This window comes from Zootoca vivipara, chromosome 6, assembly GCF_965207765.1.
Source record: "Zootoca vivipara chromosome 6, rZooViv2.hap1.1, whole genome shotgun sequence".
Classification (NCBI taxonomy): domain Eukaryota; kingdom Metazoa; phylum Chordata; class Lepidosauria; order Squamata; family Lacertidae; genus Zootoca; species Zootoca vivipara.
Window position 1 is genome coordinate 26175969 of NC_142589.1, and position 24039 is coordinate 26200007.

General features: G+C 45.2%; 1 protein-coding gene and 1 long non-coding RNA gene across 2 annotated transcripts in view; one reads left to right on the plus strand and one right to left on the minus strand.

The window, feature by feature from the left end:
- Nucleotides 1–163: 163 nt before the first annotated feature.
- On the minus strand, nucleotides 164–9782 carry LOC148685289 (uncharacterized). The gene is made up of 2 exons (XR_015950497.1): nucleotides 9158–9782; nucleotides 164–821 (listed from the first exon to the last, which is right to left on the minus strand). It is a non-coding gene; the product is annotated as an uncharacterized LOC148685289 (long non-coding RNA).
- A 361-nt stretch (nucleotides 9783–10143) lies between these two features.
- Nucleotides 10144–24039, plus strand: part of TSHZ3 (teashirt zinc finger homeobox 3) — a 105140-nt gene continuing 91244 nt past the window's right edge. The window contains exon 1 of the mRNA XM_088671839.1: nucleotides 10144–10508. Within this exon, the coding sequence (XP_088527965.1) occupies nucleotides 10469–10508 (40 nt within the window). The 5' untranslated portion in view covers nucleotides 10144–10468. The remainder of the gene's footprint in view (nucleotides 10509–24039) is intronic.

The window sequence follows — 24039 nt, forward strand, 5'->3', positions numbered from 1 at the left end:
CTCTTGCGAAACCATCCCAGCGTCGAAGGAAAGGGAAAAGGGTCGTGGGGCCGGGGGAGGATTTGTCTTGCTGTAAATCACCCATCCTTGTCTGGGACTGCTAGAGCCTCCGCCCTGCTTAAGCACATGCGTAACTCTCACCAAAATAAGTGAGACTTATTCGTTTTAGTGGATCGGTGCCAAAATATTTTTTTAATTGTTTTACACAGAAGCGTTTGAAAACAGCACATTTTTTAAAGAAAGAGTTAGTGGGTGGGTGTGTCAAAGACGTGGACATAAAGAAAATATGAATTCTTAGTCTCTCTCTTTCTCACACACCATTTATGCTATGCAATCAAATGACTTGTGCTTTCTTTTTTAAGCGAATCCAAGCTTTATTGAGTATATTTTATAGATTATTTTTTTTAAAAAATAAATACATAGATGGATCTGAATATCCTGAGCCAGGATCCCACAAACGTTGCTCGTGGTTCTTGCTGCGCTTGCCCTTCTTTTTTTTTAAAAAAAAAAAAAGCAAGCAAAAGGAAAAAAGAAAAGAGCAATCCCATTTATGCAAAGGCGTCCGCTAGCAAAAACTTCCTAAGGGTGTGTGAAATTGACTAATCTCTCATGGCTTAATATAAATAGCATTTGCTGTCGCCTCTGGTGGCGTTGCAGGATCCGTGTCTTTCCTCCTCCCTCCCGCTGCCCAGCGAGAGCGCACCGCGGCTCTGCCAGGCGTTAACTTATTTCTTCCCAAGCGATGGGCAATTGTCTTCTGCAGAGATTTCTCTTCACTGCTTCTCTCTCCGGCGAGAGAACGATCTGCAGCTTCCAGCTTTCTGCAAAAAAGTAAACAAAAAAAACAAAACAAAAACCTGAGCGCTCTCTCCTTTTGTGTTCAGGCTGGAAAGCGATCAACCCAGAACAGGACGTCCCAGTTACAAATTGAGGGAAGCGGGCGCAAACAATTTTTTTTATTTTTAAGGATCCAAAATTCCTGAAGCTCGGGTCCAGGTTGAATAACCTGGTCGGCTTTAGTGGATTTAAAAGAAAAAATATATACCTTCAGCTGCAGCTAAAACAGGGTTTGCAGCAGGTGAGGTTTTGCAAACTCCCCACCTGGAAAATCTGCACTGCCCCAACCCCCAATTTGATGCCCTCAGTTAGGAAAGAGTTTGGAGACGGCCTCGAAAAGTGGTGCTTAAAAGTCATCTTTTCCCCCTTCCTTCTTCCAGAAAGGGTGTGTTTGTGTGAGAGCGCGCGCATGTGTATGCCTATGTACAGTATATTGTGTGTGTGGCCTCAGCAGGATGAGAGCAGAAAACTTATCCAGGGAAGCTTATCCATCCCCTTGGGACTCTTTGGAGAGCTGCGTGTCCGTGCGTGATGCTCTCTAGTTGCCCTTACGGCGCAAAAGGGAATCGGGAAGGCGTAAGAGCCACTTTTCCACAACAGCCACACGCAGAGGGAGGTCAAGACGCGGCGTTGCCGCCGCCCTTTCCTGGGCGCAAAAGTCCAGAGACCGGCTGGGGTGTGTGGCGCGCCTGAGCGCAGTTGGCTAGGTGTCGTGGGCAACTGGCGAGTACCTGCCTTTGCTCTGCAAACCGTTTTCATTGGCCATCCCTTGATCTGGGGCTCTTCTGACTTGGCCCCCCATTGCACTGATTTACTGGGCGCTTTAGTTCAAGAAGGCAGTGTGAAGCCCAGAAGCGCTTCTGGCCAATTGTAGCCTCTGGCCAGGTTTAGCTTCTCCTGTGTGTGTGGTGTTTGTGTTAAGGCGCTTGGTGTTTCAAACACACGCACGCACACACCTCGCAACAGCTCCTTCCAGAAAGTGACTGGGATGACAGGAAAAATAATCTGGAGAGGGTTGTGAGATGGGATCTGATACAGAGGAAAAATTGGGTTTCTTTTAAGCATCGCCTCCTTTTTCTTCCTTTTTTTCTTTTTCTGTTTAAGATAGCGGGGAATGGCAGTAATCCAGAGAGGCAAGGCAGGCACTGAATCCAAGCAACATTCCCAATTAAAATAAATAAATAAATGAGATACGTAAAATCGAACTTTTCCTCTCCTTGCAGGACTGCTGAGCCCGTTTGCAAAACCTACAGGAGTTAAAACAACAACAATTATTTTGCAAAGACCAGCAGAAGGTGGAAAAGGGGGTTGTTAAATAATTGCTCAGACTCTCCAGATCAATGGCTTGTGGGGGTCATTTCCGACGTGGAAGTCTTTTGAGACCTGCCCCGCCCCCCTAGACCTCTCCACATGCTGATTGCAAACGGTTTTTAAAAGTTCCAAGCTCTGGATTTCTGGGCTGTTAAAAACCAAAACCCTAAAAACTGTCGGAGTTATAACCACCACCGCTTTAGAGGCTCGACAGACAAAACATCTGGTTCGTTAGGGCAAAGTTGCTGGAATACAGAAAAGAAAACTTTGCTGCCGTGCAAATTCGCTTACCAAAACAATTTACATTCGAGAAAAGGTTCTTAGCCAAAATGAACAAACTTAGTTTTCTTTTTAATTTGTATCCGAGGGCTCTGGAAACGCACAAGTAATTTCCAAAAGAAAAAACGTTGTTATTGTTGCTGTTTCATAGCACTTGTGCCAATTTCCCCCAGAGCTCCGCCTCCCACATTTCAGGATTAATGATTACTTTTCCAACTAGTTCCCCTCCCCACCAATATTTCCACCACCCTTAAAACAAAACAAAACAAAACTGAAGGATGTCATTGGGAAGGAGTGAAGGAGTTATGGGAGGGGGGGGGTGTATTTTTTTCCAAGCCTTCAAAAAACCTCCGACCCCCTCATAATTTATGTACATTCATTTCACCCTTCCTTACTGTTCGTCAAGGAAGGGAGGGGGGAAACACACCCAATATTTTCTGTTCCTTCCCTTGGGAGAAATTAAAATTAAACTTGCAATTAAAATCGGGGGAGGGGTGGAACTAGTTGTTGATTCACCTTAGAACAAAAGAAAATGTTGGCACAGGAGGGGGAAAATTATTACCAAGTTGATTGTTTAAATAGACAGGCAAGATATAAGTATGCTTGCGCTCTCTCTCTCTCTCCACACACACACACACACACACACACACACACACACACACACACACACACACACTATTAGGGAGAAGGGTTCACAGCCTATTTAAGAATGAGTATCTGATTCTTAATACTAGAAATGCAAACTTTCTTGGGGAGATGGTAGGAATCAGATTCCAGTCTAAAAAGGTCGGCCCCGCCACACACACGCAGGCACACGCGCACAATCATCTCCTTGCAGCCTTCTCAATAACAGCACGACTACTTTTGCTCCTGACGTTGTTCTGCAATGATATTTCTGCAAAGATTTTCAGCCCCCAGACACTCACTCTCTCTCTCTCTCTCTCTCTCTCTCTCTCTCTCTCTCTCTCTCTCTCTCTCTCTCTCTCTCTCTCTCTCTCTCTCTCTCTCTCTCTCTCTCTCTCTCTCTCTCCACTCACAGGCCAAACCTGTCCTCTTTGCAGGATCAGATCCTCAAGTTCCCTTAAGCCCTTGGCAAATGTAGGGCTTCCCCCCCTCTTTTTACTCCCAGTTTTATTACTCGAGGCCTAAGCAACACTTCTACAAACAAATTACGCAATACTTCTTGGGTGAACTTTTGATTCCTTCCTAATGACGTTCAACGCAAAACGACCGGGTTAGTGCAAGGACTTGGGGAGGTTAGGTGTTTGGCTGTTTGTGTTTCCAGCAAGAGAAAAGATGTAAGAACTAACGCAGGTCCTCTACGAAGCTGGTCCCAGCCAGCAGCGGTGGCAAATCTGCGTCTGCGTAGCCATGCCCAGTTTGGTACCCACGCCTCAAATACCTAAGGATAGATCATCCTTGCCAAATTGTCTGCCGCTAAAAAAGGAGGCAATTTCCTTGGAAGATTTGATCTTTTCGGAAGCCACGTCCTTCCTCTAATTCTGCTAAAATCACCAACCTTCCCAATGTTATTACGACCGTTTTAGGAATACTGGTAATCAAGCTTTCATTTTACAAAGAAGTTTATTTTATGTAAAAAAAGTGCATTTGAGAAGTCAACTTTCTTGTGACGTTACAACCCAGTAGGATATTTTCTGCTTTGTTTAATAAAACGACAACTTCTCATAGCAAAAAATGTCAAAAGATCCTTTAAGAAAATATAAATAAATATAAACAGTTATAGATAGGTGTGTAAAGCCTACCACACGTGATTCCCTACGGGGGCAGGTGCCCCCCCCCAAAGAGAGGTTTTATATGAAAACTGCCGTGTTTGGCATACTGCTTAGTTTCAGACCTGTGCAAAGGTTGTAACCCCCCCCCCAAAAAAATCTCTCTCCATCTGAGCTACCGAAGTTCTCTGAAATGCTATGCTCATCCCCCAATCCCGAAACGGCAACACATTAATTAAAACAATTGCATTTTACTTTCCTAGTTTCTGAAAAGAGCCATCAAGAGATTCTCCTTTTTTGCAAAAAGAAATAAAGCGCCCCCCCCCCAAGAACAAGCCAAACTTGTTAGCCCAAATTCTCCAGCGCCTTCCATAAGACTCATTATAAAGGGAGTCCTCCCTCTCCTCCCATCTTACATTATAGCTCTCTGGTTGTACCAAAAGAAGAAGAAGAAAGCGAATATTGTTTCTGATACGTGGGGGAGGAAGATCAAGGTTTCAAGGTTTTCTCTCTCTTTTTTCTATTTACACCTAGCACCCTGGCTGGAGGGGGGGAATATCCCCTCCCTGCAAATTCAAGAAGCAGTTTCACTGGGCCTGCCTTGCTAAAATTCAGGTCTTTCTAATTTAATAGCTGCAGAGAAAATGTGGGTGGGTGGGTGAATGGGTAGGGGAGACCTGCAAGGGCTCGAAGACTTGTACTGCCCCTCTCTTCCTGTCCAAATTCCCCTGCATCCTTCCATCCATCCAATTCTGGACCACTGTTTAATAGGAAAGTGGTCCATGGCATCGTCAGGATGCAAGAAGAATAGGATTAGAGAAAGAGGAGTAGATTGGTTGGGGTGGGGGTGGGGTCACAAGTTTGTGTTGGGTCCTTGTGGTCCTTCCGACACACCAGGGGTTCCTGATGCGACACTCAGCTCAGGGGGAAGTGAATCCAATGAAGAGAAGGATCCACATTATTTGTGGCGGGGGCAGGAGCGGGAGCGGGAGCGGGGAGGGAGGTCAGAAGGAGGTCCTTTCTCTCCCCACCCCCAGGTTTAAAATTCTGACATACTACGCATTTGCACGCAAAACCGCCTTCCTTCCTGGCCAATAAAACTGCTATTAGCTGGCCGTTCGTCTAATTCTAAAGCATTGTGGCCTGGAAGAAAAAGTTTTGCTTGGGTGCAAAAAGTTAAAGAACCTCCCCCGCTCGGGTTGCAAAAGAGGCCTCTATCTCTGTCCTCACGGCTTTCAGCTACCGGTACATCTTGTCTAACCCAGATATAGTAGTGTATCCCCGCTCCTTTGGGGGAAAAACCCACAAATACACACACACACACACACACACACACACACCAAAAAAAAAACAACCCTAATAACCACGAGTGATTCTCACACTGAGCAAAGACTCTCAATAATAACAGTCCCAATTGCGCGCGCTCGCCTTGCTTTGGAGACCCACGCATTCTCCCCTTTAGGATCGTGTGCAGCTCTCTGTTTTTGCAGCACGCAAACTCCGTGCGCTTTTATGCGGTTTGACAAGCATGCGTTTTGGAAAGCTGCTCCATTTCTCCGGAGTTTGTTGCGTCTCTGTTTCTCTGCTCCCCCCTCCGCCGCCGCTTCAAGACTTTGCGTTCACATTTGCTGCAAAGGCAAGCTGACCCCTTCTTCCCTGCCTAAGTTGCTCCGCGCGCGTGAGTTATTGGTGCGGAATCTCCCAGCCTCCCGTTCCGCCTGCCCGGCGCTTGCAGTTGCAACGCGCGCATCCCGGGTGACACTGATGGATGCGCCAATGGGGGAGATGGACAGATGTTGGGGCGGATCTAACGGCATGCAAAGCCAGAGAAGCAGAGGGAACTCGGAGCACCGGGATTGCGGGAAATAAAATAGAAAGCTCACTCATTCCTGGTACAAACAACCCGCCACCAACTCACCAGCAAAGCACAGAGAGGAAATGTTTTCCCTATTATTATTATTATTATTATTATTATTATTATTATTATTATTATTATTATTAGGGGTTAGGCTAAGGGTTTGCTAAGCAAGCCCTTACCGCCTCTCGCAGTGGCCAGATCCTGCAACAGCCAACGCCAATACAATGGAGCCCAGCGACCCTGGACAAGACAACTCACCCTCTTCTGCTTCTGGGCAAGAGAATTAACATTCTCCCACGCTGGCGGTGGCAATTTCCCGAGGACTGCAAAATACTCTCTCTCTGTGTGTATGTGTGTGTCTCATCCTAAGGGACCGTCTCTCTCTCACACACACGCACCTCCCTTTCTTACAGTGTCTTTAAAAAAGGAAAGGGAAAGGAAACCATCCAACAGCAGCATATTTTTCCTTCCCCCTGCTACTCTTCAATGCAAAAAAAAGAATAGAAAAGAGAGAAAGTACCTAATCCCTTCCCCCGCACAGAAAAATCCCAACATCTGAAAACATCTGTACCGAGTGAGGGTCTTGGGAGGCATCCCAAAATCTTCAAAGACTAGGACAGACTGCAGTGTGTTTCTTAATTTTATTTTATTTTTTAAAAAAACCTTACTGTGAAAAAGTGAGATCACTCTCCCCCCCCACTCAAAAAAGCACGAGATTACACGCAAATTGTTATCATCATCATTTTTTATAAAAAGAGAGAGAGAGGAAAATTCTTTGCTACTGATGTTTGCTGCGCTTAAGCAAAAGGATCTGGGTCTCAAGGCGCTTGCCCGGGCATTGCAGGGAGCTGTTATTAAATATCTCTCAGCCACACAAAGAAAAGGGGAGAGAGAAAGGGGGAGGGGGTGCAATTGGCAGTCGAGAAGGTGCTTGGCTCTACCTTCTGATCCATGTTCATAAAGCACTTGAAACGCAGTTAAGAGTCCATCCTCTCTTCTCTGGCTCCCCCTCTTCCCTCCTCCCTCCCTTCCATTCCCTTTGCCGTACCTTATTGCAAGCCAGGAACACCCAATCGAACGCGCAGCGCATCGATTCGCCAAGCGCTCTTTTGGCAGGGGATTTCTTTTTCTTTTTCTTTTTTAAAAAACCCACCCTCCTAGATCTCTTTCCCCCACCAATGAACTTGGACTTGCAAGGCGGGGTGGGAGCGAGCGAGCGACTGAAAGAGCCTCTTTTTAAAAAAAAAATAATAATTTTTTTAAAGAAGTACGTGGTGTGATGTGCGGTGAAGAAGACAATCTGGGAGGCTTGCTTCTTTTTGCAATGGACCAAGCTTAGCTGGTCTTTATTATTATTATTTTTTCTCCTCCCCTTCCCCGTACTGTTTGCAAAGATTTCCTGAGGGACCTTTGCAAAGATGAGGACAGAGACGTGAAGGAGGGCAGGAAGAGGAGAGAGAGAGAGAAAGAGAAAGAGAGAGGTGGGGGGGCGGGAGGGGGGCGAGCTTCTAAAGTGGATCCCCCCTGCAGCAAGAAAGAGGATTGCAAGCCGGAAACCTTGGATATATGCTTGCAGGAGCCTGAAAAAGCACCCAGCAAGGAAGGCTGGTAAGTCAGGGAAGCAGCAATGCAAGAGGGGGGCGTGAATTCCGGAGGGGCGCTTGAATGCTGTGGGCCCCAGAGAGAGAAGAGGTTGGAGGGGCGCTGCTGTTTCTTTTCTTTTCTTTTTAATGCTGGGTCCTGGGTGGAGTGTTTTGCTGTGGGGCAGGGGAGAGTTGCACGTGCAACGCAGCTCCTGCTGGTGCTTATTCGGATGCAAGTCCCGCCGACTCCGGTGGAACTTCCTCCCAAGCCTCTCTCCTCCTCCCCCCGCCCTCGAAAAAACCCTTCCTTTACGTTGATGGACACTCACGAATCCTAAGTCCCAGGACCCCTGATCAAAGCAGCAGGGTCAAGTTTCAAAGGGGCTTGCACCCCCTAACAAAGAGTTTGCACCCCCGTTGCTGGCTTCCTGCCGTTGACCCATGCTGCTATATTATTATTATTATTATTATTATTATTATTATTATTATTATTATTATTTCCAGAGATTTTGGCACAGTCCTCCAACCTAGAAAAATACTTTGCCCCTTCTGTGCTCTCTCTCCCCCCCCCCATCCCAGAATCTCCCGCCCTGGTGCTGCCACTGAATGGTGGGGGTGAATTTAGAGGCGCCTGGCGGTGGTTGAAAGGGACAGGGGCAGGAAGCACCCCTGATAGCAGAGCTGGGCAGACCTTTTCCCTTCCTCTCCCGCTGGCCTCCCTTGACAGATCTGCTGTCAAGGCCTGGATGACCAGAGGGCGGCCGTGTTTCAGGAGGGGTGGGCAGGCGGGAGAGGCTGCCTGGAAGAACTCTGGCTCACCCCTTCCCAGCTAACCACCCCCCCCCGCCTGCCAGCCACCCCCATCCGCATGCCTTCCACGCACTTCCCAGACTTTACTTTGCTGGAGGAATTCTCCTCCGAGCTGGAGAGGAAGGAAGATGATGGATTTCTTATTTCTCCCTTTTGGAGAAAAAGAGAAGGAAATCTAAGCCATGGGGTTTTTGTTTAAGGGGGATTATTTCGAGGGAGTTGTCTGAGAAGGGGAGGGATTGGGACCCTGGAGCAACATAGGGTGGAGTGGTCAAGAAATGGGAGCTTTCTAGGAATCCCCCGTGGGGATCTTTGGAAGGGATCTGGACTTTGGGTGGGTGGTCTTTGAAGCTCACTAGATGGGCTTCCTCTCTAAGTTACTTGATCCAGGTGGGATAAGGGGAGACCCAAAGGAGAGGTTTAGACGGGGGCTGAGAGGGTGTTTAGGATTTGGGGGTATCCCCATCTTTGTCCCGTTGGCCTAGATCGGAGATTTCCTCCCGACCTCAGGGGTTTGTAATAGGAGCGGGATCGGAGAGCCCAACCGAGGTGGGGGCCCCAAACTCCTGTCGGGTGATGGGACGAGAAGTCTCAGGTATTTTTCCTGCTCCCCAAAAGAGCTCTGACTGGGACGGGGGACAGGGGGTCCTGCCAATGCTGTCCCGGGGGTTCCCTCTGGTTGCGGAGGTGGGTAGAAACCTAGGAGATGCAGCCCGAGCAAAGTGTGTACGTGGAAAGGTGAGTCTCACCTGTGGGACGGGACGAGGAGCCGCTCTTCCTCTCCTCCTCGGCCACTCCTGGGGGTTCAGGCTCCGGGCAGGGACTTCCATGGGATACCCAAAAGGTAGCCTTCAGAACTCTCACGCGTGGTGGCTGGGGCGAAGTGGGGGGGGGGGGAGAAGGACGGCCCACCAGTTGGGTAGGGGAAGACGCATGCTCCTCCCCTGCTTTCTTTGGGCAGCTTGGCATCTGAGACAACCCCCTGCCCGCTCTTCTGCAGACTGGGCACCCTCGAGATCACTCGCCCCTAAGCTGATGGGCGCCGTCGAGGCTGCGGATTGAATTGAGCGGGGAGGGGACGGGTTGGAGGAGGAGGGATCCTCCCCCCGTCCCTCCTTGTCCCCTCCCCCTCCTCCCGGCTGCCATCTGGGGAGGGGGAATCCCTTCTCCTGCTGCCTCCCCCCTCCCAACCGCTCTTCTTTCGCGCGTGGCCCCCGCTGCGTTGCTGGGCGGCTGCCACGCGAGGCGCAAAGAGTTAAGGCGGCAGCGGCAGCTTCGGCGGCAACGGTGATGGGCGCCCCCCTCTCCCTCCCTCTCCCTCTCCCCGGCGACTAGTTGGAGTCACGCTGCGATCATCTCTTTTTCCCTTCAAGCTTTGCCTGTTGCCTCCGCCGAAGCCGGAGAAGCCGCCGCTCCCTCCGAGCGCCGCTCGCCGAGCCGTCGGAGCGCCGGGCTGGAGAACTGCAAGGCTGCGCGCGGCGCTTCCAAGAGCTGGCCGACCGCTCCAGCAGGAACCCCGGAGGGCGCTTGATGCCGTGAGCTCCCCGAAGAAGACCGGAGGAGGAGGAGGATAAGAAGGAGGCGCCGCCGTCGGGCCGGGCTGGGGGTGGCTCCCCTCGGAAGGACTCCCCCAGAGGGCGCCTCCACAGGGCTGGCCCCAGTCCTTGCGCTCCTTGCTGCGGGGCGATCTGTCAAAGTCCCCCCTCCTTCTCTCCTTCGCTCCTTCCCTCCCTCCTTCCCGCGAGCAGCAGGGCTGTCCTTTGCGCGCTCTTCTCCGGCTGCTGCTCCTGCCTCCGCCTCCTCTTTCTCCTCCTCCTCCTCCTCCTCCTCCTGCACATCGTGTATGCCCAGCAGCGGCAGCAGAGGCGGCAGCAACAACAACAAAAAGCTCGCAGCGGCAGCGGCAGCCCAGCCTGGAGCGGCTCTCTCCTCCGACCCGGATCGAGGGGGGCTGAAGCAACTCTGCTCGCCCCCAGCCCCCAGCCGGCCACCTCCTCCGCCACCTCCTCGCCGCCGCCGCCGCCTCCTCCGGGCGCTGCCAGCGGACGCTGCCTTGCAACATGCCGAGGAGGAAACAGCAAGCGCCCCGGCGCGCAGCAGGTACGAGCCAGGCGCTCCCCCCACATCCTCTCTTCCCAGAATCTGCCACTCCAGGTTAGATTCCGCCCTGCACGCCCGCTCCTCTCTTCTTGACCGTTGGTTAGCCAGGCTCTCTTTCGCTCCTTCTCTCTCCCATGATTTAGGAAGCAGGGTGGGGTTGTGGGGGTTGGTTGGTGGGAATAGCCACCCTCTCAGCGCCTTACTTTTGATTTTATTGGGGGTGAGACTCTTGGATTCCGTAGCTTTGGGGCACTTTCCTGAACTGTGCATCATCTGGGTGACTTGTACAAAGAGGGCCGTTTCTGGTTCCCTCTCCCAGTTTTTCACCCCAAATGTTATTTATTTATGGTTTCTTGTGCCAGAGGAGATGCTTTGGCAGGCGGCACAGAGAGACGCTTAGGACCATGTGGATAAAATTCCTTCACCCAACTTTCTTTCTTTGCCTTTGGGGGTGACACCGAGAGAGGGGGGCACCACCACCAGACACCCTCTTCTTTCTGAATGGGCACTTCAATTGACACCCTCTACGCTATTGATTTCTAATTTATAAGACCAAGCTGCACAGGAAACCAGAGCAAAGAAAAAAATGGGGGGAAACGGTTCTGGATATTGTTAGATGGTTGTCAAAAATCTTTTTTTACATTCCTTTTTACACTTGCCAGAGTTTGTTTTTTAGGATATCCATATACTTTTCCTTTTCAACTTTTTTTTTAAAAAAAATATAAGAAACTGGTCCACTTTATTTACCATCTCTGGTTAAATTTGCAAACTGGATATTTTTGTGTGTGGAAAGGCCAGGTTTGCAAAACAAATACTTCTTCCTTCCTCCATGCCTTCCTTTTAAAAACAAAACACCAAACCCCTTACATTTTATTTTTGCAGCCCCTTTTTTTTTAGGCAAGGGGTGGGTGGAGATCTGGGTCTGGAGCAGAGTTTCCTTGGCCTGTTGCCATCCTTGATTTGATGGCTGATTGATTGCCTGTCACCCAGTTGCCTTTGATCTATTCATTCCCAATAAACCTCAATAAATCACTTGCCATGGTAACGCCAGACTCTGTATGACATCACACACGTGGCCTGTCAGCTCTGCCAGTGCAACTTTCAGGGTTTCTGGTTTGCTTTAGTTGGGGTGGCATGGACGGAGAGAGTTGATTAGGGGAGATCTTCTTGCACTGAAAGATCCCCTCCTTGCAGTCTACTGAAGGGGAGAGGATCAGTATTCCGTGGATATTTAAGTGTGGGAGATGAAGTTCTTGTAATCTTTAGGAAGCAGACATATGCAAGGTATGCTGAAGTGCCTTTTGATTTTTGAAGTGGTTGCCATACTATGTTTAATCAGGAAGTATCATTTCTTGTGGCAATGAGAAGGAAGGTATACTTCTCAACAGCATCTTCTCAGAAATGGCTTTGGTCTACAAGATAACCAGGCAGGCAGGCAGGCAGGCTGGCTCTCATAGGCGACAAGTTTGATTTTTCTTGAAATGAATCATCATGCATGGCATACATGCATCTTAACCTCATTCCTACATATCCATTCCCCCCAAAGCATGCCTCACTGATCAATCGCCTTTCTTGAAGTTGTGATAGGAAGAAACTCTTTGTTTCCTCCTTGCAACACTTTAGCACTTTGCTCAGGAGCTGGGAAGTTAAGGAAAAGTTTCTGTTTGTAACAAACACGATGATGTAGGCACCTATCCCGTCTTTTGCCTTTCAGATGAATGTGAAGAAATGCTTGAAAGGTGAATTCAGACGTTTCCCTTAACAATGATTAATTTCAAAGGAAAGGAAATATCTTCCAGGAGGTTCAGGCCTGTTCCTCAGGGCTAAGCCAAGTTTTGAACTTACAGTGTTCAGCAAAGAAAAGTCTCCAGACCTCTGCTGGAATTGGGGTTGGGCTGTGTTTTCTGCTGAACCTTTATATTTTGAGACATGCTTTCTTATATATATATATATATATATATATATATATATATATATATATGCAGTTTTCACAAACATCTTATGATGTGTGCTGCACTGAGCAAAAGTGAAATCTCTCCTAGCTAACAACAGTGCAGATTTTGAATAAAGCCGAGCACCTTTGGCTGAAGCATTTAAATCATTTTTTAAAAAATAAAATAAAAAGGAAAACTAATATAGCAGCATTTTTTAAGGAAAAGAAAGAAAAGAGCTTTGTAATGTAAAGTAGCAGGTTATTTAAGAAATATTCATTAACGAAAAAAGGGAGTTCGCGACTAATAGGAGATGGAAGAATGGATTTGCTCTATCAAAATGACCCGTCAAAACGACTTTGTTTCATATTTGATTTAATTGTCTCTCTTCTGACAGGCACATTTATCAATAGCTTAATGGTCAATCAGAAGTTGGCAGAGTGAATGCTTTCATTCTTTCTCATACACTTGCCTTGCCTTTACTTTATCAAAATGCCTTTGGCTAATGGATGTAGGGAGTGGGGGTAGAGAATGAATGAGATCTGCTTATTTAAGGCAAGTGGAACAAAACTATGCCGTTGGTATAGGAAAAAATAGCCGATGAGCTTATTATTATTATTATTATTATTATTATTATTATTATTATTAAAAACCATTTGATGCAGCAGGAAGTTTTTTAAAAAGATGTTTTCTTTTCTTTTTTTATTTAACAGCTGCAACTTGTAAGGTCCGTGACTGCTTTTGTGGTATACTCAGAGCGATGACAAATTTATTGCTTTGTACTGATAGAGCAAAGAGGGGGGGAAATGGTGGGGGGGGGTAGAGGGAGAGTATGTGTGTTGGAGAGAGGAGACATACACATTACATATCCCTTGATTCGTCACTCAGGAAATCCAGTCTCCAGCAACCTTGAGAATACTCTAGGAAAAAAAGTCCCCCTCCAAACTGAAAGGTCCGCTCAGCCATAAAAAAAGAAAAGTTGTTTTGCCAGCTTCATTAGTGTTCACCTAATTAGCTGTAAACCTGATGGATTCCTGACAGCTTTAATGATTGGAGATGACAAGCTCCACGCAGTGTCATCCAGCGGAATTAGGTTTGGAGCTAGTTTGATGTAATCAAGTTGATATTACACAGTCCTGGTTGCCTTTAGTTGTGCATTAACTCAATTTTCTGCTGCAGGTGACAAATGGGCTTTGGTACCTGGATAATCATGTCATAGGAATTAGGGCCCTCGTAATGGTCTGGAGTTGAATAACAACAACAAAGGACTCTCGGCAGCGTAGCGAGAGCTTGCAGCAGGTATTGCAGACAGGTGCGCAAATCCTTCATGTCTAGCCCAAGTGTGAACACCACACGGGAGAAGACTAAAGCTGTCTTGAAGAATCAGAGAAATCTGTAAAAATGATGGTGTCTGTTTGTTTACTTTAGGACTTGGGTTGTGTAGGGTGGATGGGAGTAGAGGGGATGGAGGCATTGAATGGGATTTCAAAGAGGTACCAAAAGGTTTCATTTGGATAGCATTCTCCCCGCCTCCCACAAGTTTTTTTATCATTTCAGTTGGAAAATGGTGTGTGTTGAGAAGGGGAACAGCATTTATTCCTGATTAGGAAAATGTGGAGATTCTGCATTTAACAGAGGCCATTCTAGTTCATGCAAGCCATAATTATCTCACTTGGAAATACAAGCTTCCACATATTGCTTTTTAAAAATAAAATCTCCCTCTTTCAATGATTGAGAAAAGATTATTGCTGTTTCCTTTTCAGGTGGGGTTGGACATGATGGCAGGGAATTGTAAAGGTCCCCTAGAACCGCTTTCAGACTGCCATTATAATACACATTGAACTCAGTGGGGCTTGTTTCTGAGTTGGCATGTATAGGGCTGTGTGGTTAAAGATGCAGATCACCTTGGTGTTGTTATGGTGGAATTAGGGATTTATCGCTTGGCACCCTGAGGATGTTGCCACCCCACCTTCAAACAATAAGGCAGAGCACATCTGATCTGAGGCCTGGAAAAATTACAGCAAAGGCTTCAGGTGGGATCCAGAATACTTAACACCAATGGGAATTATGTCATGGGTTCCAGTGCTATGCTCCACCACCAGCTCTGCAAAATATGCTTTATTTCCACATCTGTACATGTAGTTCTATTAAAATCCTTAAATTGGCTTCTGTTCCTGTAAAGGACTGAAGTCAGCAGGAAAATGTACAAATAGAAATAGATGGATTTTATTTTACTTCCCTTCCATGGTAACATTTTATTTTTATTTTTATTTTATTTTTATTTTATTTTATTTTACTTCCCTTCTCTTTGGTTATCAGAGACCACAGTGAAATCTGCAAGTTCTTATAGCCTTGGTGGCAGTAAGAGATAATCTGCCATACAGGCTGAATTATAATGCTTAGGTCTTCAGGTGAAATCCAGAATTTGGGAATATGAGTTCAGGAAGTTGAGTGTACCCCCTAAAAAAAGTTTGTACAGCACAAGTAGGTGTGTGTGTGTGTGTGTGTGTGTGTGTGTGTGTGAAGAACTGCATGCTGTGATAAAGTAAACTCCCTTCCTGAATCCCTCCAGCCTCAGCCTCTGGGACTTTCCGTTGCTTACAAACCTGCCACATATTTCTCTGTGGGGCAGAGAGTTTTCTTAGCTGACAAAATGATTCGTTATGGTTAGGGTTGTCCTTTGCAGCCTCTTACCCCTCAAAATAAAATTTAAAAGTGTGGGAAACAATGAGCAAAAGGAGGTGAGGGAGAGAGTGGAGCGTAAACGTTGTTTTAAAAAGGAAGGAAGTCCTGATTCCATTGAGTGGCTTGTTGGGAAAGGGAATTTTCTAGAATCAGCTGCCACTGCTCCCATTAGCTTGACAGCTGTCAATTAGCCCTTCAGTAGTCTCCTGGGCCACAGTTTATTGCGTGCAGTTGATGTTGTCATTTTGTTCTCCGTTTTGCCTTGAGCACTATGATGAGCTGGAGTGAAATAGTCAATAACTGATGTATCAGCAGTTATTTCTTAAATTGGCTCACAAGTCTGCATTTCCCTCCTTTTTTATAGTAAAGATTGTTTTGTAAAGTGATTAGAATGAATTGTGACTGCTACAGGGTTATGGGAAATGCGGTTTAGCTTGAGGGGGGGGGTGTTAGAAGGATTATTTTTGGTGCCTTTTTTTTGGTCTAGGCTGTTTTCAGGATCAGTGTGAATGTGAATGCATTAAAGGAAAGAGATGGGAAGGGAGCGCACAACCGAGAGCATCTTCAGAGGAAAGTGCAAAGGAAATGGTGAAGGGTAGAAGCTGCACACTTAGATGCATGCATATGAAGCAGTGAAAGTGTGAATAAAAAATAATTTATTTGCCAGAGAGAGAGAGTGTGTGTGTGTGTCTGCCCTGTAGCTTTTTACATAAACCTTGCAAGCATCGCCTCAAAACTATACAGCAATCCATATTTTAACCCGTTGTTCTGGCCAGTCTGAAGACAACCCCAGCTACAGCGATTCCATTTGCAAATTCTTAATATCAGACCCACTGTCTTTCGAAACAAAAAATAAAATAACAACCAAACCAAAATGCCTCAACGTTGTTCAGGAAAGTAGGTGTATGTTTGCACTCTAACAGTGGGATATAAAGCAACAGACTTAAACCTTACATTATTTACAAAACCATTTAGTATCATGCACAGGGCCGCCCACTTCCAGGTATTTGAATTCTTTCCATTATTCTGTTGCACCCCAAATTGGGGTTTTCTCTGTTGAAGGATTAGAGTTTTCCTTTTTTTAAAGAAAGAAAGAAAAACCCTGAAAGGTGAATACAATATATTGTATTTAATAACAATGATATGGACTGGTACATCCAGACAGATAATATGCAGTTGTAATTAGACTGAATAGACAGGCATTCATTTTTAAATTTTTTGACATGTGCATAAAATAGTCATATAATAAGATAAGATGACAATTTTATGTTAGGTTGATAAAGTGTCCCGATACATGCATTTAAATGTCTGTGAGCCCTTTTTTATCCAGACAGATTAATTCTAGTTTTTCAGCATTTGCAGAGTCATTAAATTAATTTTCAGAATCCCACTAAACAAGTGAATTTTTTAGTTTTTCCACTTACGTACAGGGGTGGAGACTGGAATCATTGTGGTTAGGCTGTTTTTGTTTGAATATTTCTGCATTGAAAACAAAGTAAAAAAGGAAGAATAAATGAATGGAGAGATATTCTCCACAAAGAAAGAAGATTATTTTGAAGGACAGCATAGAATTTATTGCCAGTAAAGTTGCTATCTAAAAAGGAAAGGAATATGTGTGTGTGTGTGTGTGTGTCTATCCTCTATCTCTCTCTCTATCTCTCTATCTCTCTCTCTCTCTCTCTCTATCTATCTATCTATCTATCTATCTATCTATCTATCATCTATCTATGAAAGGATGTGTTTATTTTGCCAGCGAAAGATGCTTTAAGTTCACTGGAGATGGGAAGAATTCATCAGCCGTGTAGTCGTATGTCCTTAAAGGGGGGGGGCAGAGACTTCATCAAAGGGATCCTGAACGCTCGCCAGCATCATACACCATCTCATTAGCTTCGTTAGAGGGGAGGGGTGGCTTTACCCAAATAATGAACTTGAAGAATAATTTATTATTTCATATTGCGAGGTTACATTCCAATTAATCAGAGTTCTCTTTCCTTCGCCTACAAGAAAGTCTTTAGAATACAGGTGAGTTCTCCACTGCAGCAATTCTGGCAGATTCTACCACAGGGAGGAAGCTCCTTTCCTCATTCCAGAGTGCCACCAACCCTCTTCTTCATTTTAAATCAGCCAGTGAAAATCCAACTGAACTTGACGGTTCTTGCAATAATACTAAGGTTGTGGTGGTGGTTGTCATTTAAAAAGTTATTTGCTGCAAGGACCTAATGTGTGTGTGTGTGTGTGTGTGTGTGTGTGTGTGTGTGTGTGTTTTACTGATCCATGTTGGCCCTCAAATAAAAGCTTCTTTTTTTAACAAGCTTATAGCACAAATCAAGAGGTCAAAAGGGCAGCTGCATAATCCTGCTCTGAAGAGATGCAACATAATGTACGAAGTGATGGACCAAATTCTGACCCAGTATCACACATTCCTGGTGTTTGTTTTTCTTTCGATATTCCATTTCCATCATTAAGCTGCCCCCCCTCTGTCTTCTGTGTTCTTTGTAGGATGCAGGTTGCATGAAACAGGCCATTTTTTAATGAACAATTTAATGTAAATGGGTTCTGAATTTAAATTAATATTAATGAAGCTTTGAGTGAATTTATTTTGCATACACAAAGAGTTGTAACTCTTTCACCCAAACACTCTTGTCTGGATCTGCTAACACATTTGATGGGCAGGCTGGTTAGCTTTTAATTTTGTATGTGTTTGTGTATTATTGTGGTGTTTTTTTTTAATCGATTATACCACTTTGCTCTTGCTCTTAACACAGCATCAAGCAGCACATCCTCTTGGTTTAAACACACACACATACACCTGTGCTCATGTTTGCAGTTTACATTTTTTAGTAACTCTTGTCTCTCTTTCTCTTCCTTTTCCTACAATTTAGACTTTAGTCATGCATTGGTGCCTTGGGAAATTGATTCGAACATTAGTTAGCAGAGTCGAGATGTTTTCTTCCTACCTCTAATGCATTATGTATCTCGGAATGATGGGATGTTCTATAATTAATTCTGTTAGATGTAATTGCTATAATCACTTTGATGCTACACATAATAAGAGTAATACGGTAAGCATATGAAAAAATATAAACACCTTATTGTAACGCTTTTAAGTCAAACACCTTATTGTAACGCTTTTAAGTCTAGGGCTTTACACGCACACACAACTATACAAAACCAACCCCATTGGTCCTCGTTTAGCTTTGCACTTTATTTTTCCTTTCTTAGGCAAAGGTGACCTTTTAATTTTACATTTCCTTCCTTCTGACAAGGGAATTCTTGAAAACACGAAAAAGTTTTTCCGCGGTGGCCGGAGCTCACTTTTACGTGAATATTATCGCCCAGTTCAAAAGATCAGCCAACTCAATTGTTCCTTGGCAGCATATAAGACACAACAATATTAGCATATATCTCCTGAAGGAAGAGGCAAAACTATACATGGTGTTGTAAACCAGTTGTAAACGATGCGGAAATTGTATCACATGCACTTTCTCTTGTAATGAGGAATTCTGGGAAACATGAGAGATGAGAACTAGGTATATAACTAGAGAGGGGGGGGGAGAGAGAGAAAATATTATTGCATCATTTCCAAAAGGGGAAAAAAACAAGAGACAGAATATGTTCCTCCATCCCTTATTTTTAACTTCCTCTCTCTCTCTCTCTCTCTCTCTCTCTCTCTCTCTCTCTCTAATGAATAGTGGTGAATTATGCCTTTGGAAAATAGTTGTACATAAGCAGGAAGTGGAAACAAAGATGGCTAATAGGGCAGGGTGTGCACAGAGATCCTAGTTTCTGAAAGAAAGATGTTTAATAAGACCATCTCTCTTAATGAGCTGCACACTATGCTTAATGCTGCAAAGGTCACTTGATTTTACGATCCGCCCTCAACTGCGACTTTGTAGGTTTCATCCTCAATTTATATTTTACTGCCTTGTGTTTTCTGAGAGGTTAAGTGTGCAAAGTGTGCCTCTGATAGGAGGTGCAGAGGGAATTAGACCCAAATTTGCGTCTGTGTGTATGGCCAGAGATTTTTTTTCCCTCCTTCCTTGCCTTTCCATTTTTCAATATTGCAAAACGAGTCCTTTTGTTGATGGAGGGATGATAGAGCGGAGATTTTAACTTCTGTAAGCTGAACAAACAAAACCCAAACCGCCCTCTTAGTGAAATTGTTGTCAGTTGAGAGCAGAACGGAACAGGGGAGCTTCTCCTCCTCCTTTTTCTGAAGTATCTCTGGGACTGGGCTGTGCGCCTGCAAGCCCCTTTCCTGCTAGGTCAACCTCTGTTGCTGGAGGGCCAGATCTCAGCGGGGGTCTCCCGAACGCGCCTGAGAGTGGCAGCCATCAGTCACCCATCTGTGACATGGAGCCTGTTTTTGATGGCAGGGATAATAAAAAGGCCCTGGGAACTGCAGAGGCCCTTGTAATCAGGGCCAGCACTGACATCCTTTTCAACTTTTGACAGCTTCTTCCTTTTCTCTTTTCACCGCCAAGACTGTCTCAACTGGATTTTTTTCTCCCCCCCCTTCTCTCTCTCTCTCTCTCTCTCTCTCTCTCTCTCTCTCTCTCTCTCTCTCTCTCTCTCTCGTTTCATGTACTTGATCAGTCTCAGATGCTGGGATTTTTTTTTTTCCAGGAGGGAGGGGATTTGTGTGCTTCTTTTTGGGGTTGTGGGCTGGGCAGGTGTGAGGGGGAAGCCTATATATATATATATATATATATATATATATATATATATATATATGACTGTGGGCCTGTTGCTAATTAATGTTCCTCCATAAGATTCTGTCGGAGTTGAGTAATGTTTTTGATCTTTATGCCTGATAACTGCATACTTAATGAGATTTCAAAGCTGTGAGTGCAGCTCCCTACAATTATTGACAGATGCCTCTTCTTTGCCATTGGGTTCAGCTTCATAAATCCTCTTGCAGTAATGAGGTTCAGAAGTGCCACCCTGCCAGTGAGCTAATGAAAGGGGGGAGGGGAGAGGGGGAGGGACGAAGGGGAGAGGGATTGGGGGGGGGGGAACTCTCGCGTCTGCCTGACACATTTTTTCCCCTTTAAAATTTACTATGCCGGTGTCAAGCTGTGGGACAATTACTTCAAACATGCTAATTTTTATCTTGCTTTTTTGTGTGTGTGCCAGGCAAAGCTCGTGGCCTCTGTTTCATCCCTCTCCCCCCATCTCATGCCCTCTAATAATAAATGAAAATTGCATATAACATTTTTTTTAAAAAAGCATGGATCTTAACTGTTAAGGACTTTGATAGATATGTGTTCTTCTCTCTCTCTTTCCCTCAGTTGTTTTTTTTGGGGGTGGGGTGCGGGGGTGGGGTGAAGCTTGCAGTCAATCAGAGCATTTTTTGGGCTTTTTAAAAAAGAGGGGGGGGGAAATCTGAAGGGCACGGGGAGGATGCAATAAAAATAAAACAAAGCAGGAGGGAGGGAAGGAAGGAGAGGAGGGGACGGGATGGGAGAGGGAACCCAACAAACTCCTTGGGCCTCCTGTCAGTTTCCCCCTAACCAAACAACTTGAAACATCGTAGATTTCATTTTAGAGTTCAGAAAACGAAATCCTGGTGGAGAATGGCTGCGCTGTGCCAAACAGTCGATTTCCTTTTCAGTGGAGCCATATATCACTGACCCACCCTTCCCTCGTGACAGAATGACAGGTGTCATTTATCAAATGGGGCCTGCCAAACAGCGGGGAAGGGGTGTGTGTGTGTTTTCATGTGTGTGTGTGTGTGTGGGGGAAGGTTTGGAAACAGCACAAGAATGGTGGGTGTTTTTTTGGGGTGTGTGTGTGATGCTGTCTGTTTCCCTTCACAGCAGCACTGCTATTTTGGGGGGAGATGTTAAAACAGTTAAGCGGGGGTGTGCTTTGCAAGATCCCAAACCGGCATCTGTATCTACCTGCTAAAGCCTGTTGTTGAAGTACCCTCCCCCCCCCGCCCTCCTCCTCCTCGTCCCCATTTGTGGATTTCCTTATATACGGGAGGAGGAGGGAGCTGGTTGACAGGTATCATTCAGAGGGCCCCAGCTTGCTAGCTGGGGGTTGTGTAAATGAATATAGGGGCTCTCAGTTTCACATGATTCAAACGTGCATTGTTGAAGATGGATGTTCCTTAAGAAAAGATTGATGATGGATATCGGGCTTGTGGCACCATTTATCATTTTGAATATTATTTAGACTTACCGTGTAAAGCTGTAACTTGAGAGTTGGATGAGCTGGGCAGGAGGGAGGCCTAGGATGTGCTTGTTTTTGATGGATGGCTTTGCGCTCTTTCTCTCTCTCTCCCCCCCCCCACGGCCCCATTGTTTCCTACCAGATACCAGCCGGTCATTATAGGAGTGCCTCACTATTGTATTTTAGGGGCCTGGGGGTGGTATATGTATGTATATAAAAGGAAAATAGTGTTCACGATGAAAGGGGTCAGATAATTTCAAAGGCAATGACAGTAACCCTGTGAGGGGATAGACGGAGACTTTGCAGCAACATTTCCTAGGCAGAGTCCGTTTAGGGGTTCTTATCCGGGCATTGAGGAATTTCAAGGCATGCCAAACGAATTTGAATAAGGTGAATCGAAGGTTTTGTAGATCCCTAAACAGAAGAAAAAGCGTGAGGTAGTCAAAGGTCAAGACCCAATATATTTTGCCTCTTAAGCTAGAGCAGCAAATGACACCCTGACCCCCCCCCCAAAGACTCCGAGTCAAGATGAAGAATACCCGAGATCAGTCAAATTATTTTTGGCATCTGAAAATCCGACAAGTGTCTCTCTCCCTACCTGGTAGTAAGAAAACCATAACAATAAATGAAATAGCTAAGAATTTCTTTCCCTTTCATGACACCTAAAAACTGCTGCCTGAGGGGGCTGTCTCGCTCTGCCTTATGGTTGGGCCGGCCCTTTTGAACAGAAAGGGAGAACCCTTTCAAAAACAGCCTCTGTGTTGTCTGTAACTGAGTCCAAATGGACTGTCAAAGGGAAAACTCTCATGGAGAAATCTAATGTGGAAAATGTTACTTGATCATACTTAAGATGGTCCAGTTTTATTTCCTCATGTTCTTGGTTCTTTGTGATGCCTTCAAGTCATGTTATAAGCCTGGCCTTAGACCACCTTTTGTCCATTGGATTAGTGAATCCTTGAAAAAATCGGGAAATTATTGATATGTACTTAAAATGGTAGCTTCGGAATCATGGGCAGTAAACTCAATGCTCATACACCTTTTAAAATTGGGAATGGTTCAGTTACTGCAGCCCAACTACTTGAAGGGTTAAGCATGCAGTTGGAAGCCATAAGAGAGAGAGAGAGAGAGAGAGAGAGAGAGAGAGAGAGAGAGAGAGAGAGAGAGAGAGAGAGAGACTGCATTCACACAACATTTTGTTCCCTAAAGTTTTGTTTCTGTTTTACAGTTGAGCTTTCACACAGCGCAAAAAATCCACTTAGGCTTGCAGCCTCTTTAAGCTGCAAGATCGCAGAAGTAAAGTGATGAGATTTGGGGCAGTGTATACCTGCAACACAGTTCTTTCCTGACTGTTCCATGTGTGAATCAGGGGGAAACAGAAGCACACATGTGCAAAAAGGGTGGGGGAGTGGCGATGTGGGCCAACAATTGTCTGTGTGTCATATCACGCTCATTGGTGTGAATGAAATTTCGCGCGACACGCTGGAATGTTGTTCAAAAAGCTACAGTTCCACAATGCAGCAGCCACTTGCGCTGTGAGAAGAACATTAGAAAACAGGACAAAAGTGCTAACGCAATATTCCCCATGTCGGGATGCACCCTGACTCAGACCATTTGTTCCTCTAGCACATTATTATTATTATTATTATTATTATTATTATTATTATTATTATTATTATTATTATTATTATTTGTTTCAGGCACATCTAGTTGGGTCTTAGATTGTGGGTTTTTTCTGCAACAAGTTCTGAACACAATAATAGCACATTAGTGGTGGATTTGTTCCGCTTTAGATTGGAGAAGTGTTGCAGATAAATGCTGCCATGTTAATTGCTGTCTGGGGGCGGGGGTGTCATGTAACAAAAGCTAGGGCAAAAAATAAAAATAATCTGGGGCAGTTGCGTTATAAAAGTTATGGGATGTGTGCTGATTGGAAGTGGAGCAGTGTGATTGCTGCAAAACCTTTTCAGGCACAAAGCAGGATTGCGTGTGATGACTCTGATAGCACCCAGAGCACAAGTCATCATGGATGTGCAATAAAAAGGATGTCTGTAGGGAGCCCTCTGACTGGCAGCGGTTGCAGGGAAATATCTTTTTGACCTTCTGCACACAAAGGGCATGCCCTACCAATGAGCTACCAAGTACGGACTCTTGGAAATTTTGGAGAAGTTAGCCTTTCACATGGTCTAGTTCTCTCAAACTCTAAATGTGGAGATGGCATGTTTGAACACACCATAATGTTGAAAATGGTCTCCCTAGCGTGGATCGATTCCCTCAATGTATTGGCTTTCCGTAAGCAAATAAATTTTGGCTGCCATCGGTATGTGAGCAAGTTTTCTGCAATTTTATCGGAGAATTTCATTTCATGAGTGTGAATGGTTGTTTAGCAAATCCTGCAAGCACTCATTCTAAGATGAGTCAGTTTTAATTCTGCATATTGAAGATGGACATTTGGTATCACTGAGATCTTAAGTGAGAAAAATTATATGGTTTACTGTACTTTTGTGTTTGAATTGAATTTTGTGTTTGACTGAATTTAGGGTGTTGTTTTTTTATCTACAGGTTAGACAAAAAAGTAAGTCAAGTTAAGGCTTGAAGCATTTTTATATTTCAATGCATACAGGCTTAAATCTTTGTAGGGCAAAAATATCATCGAATCACAGAGCTAGAAGGTTCTCATGACCAATAAATGCCAACCAATTCAGATCCTTTTATTAAGGCACAATTCTTTGAGCCACACA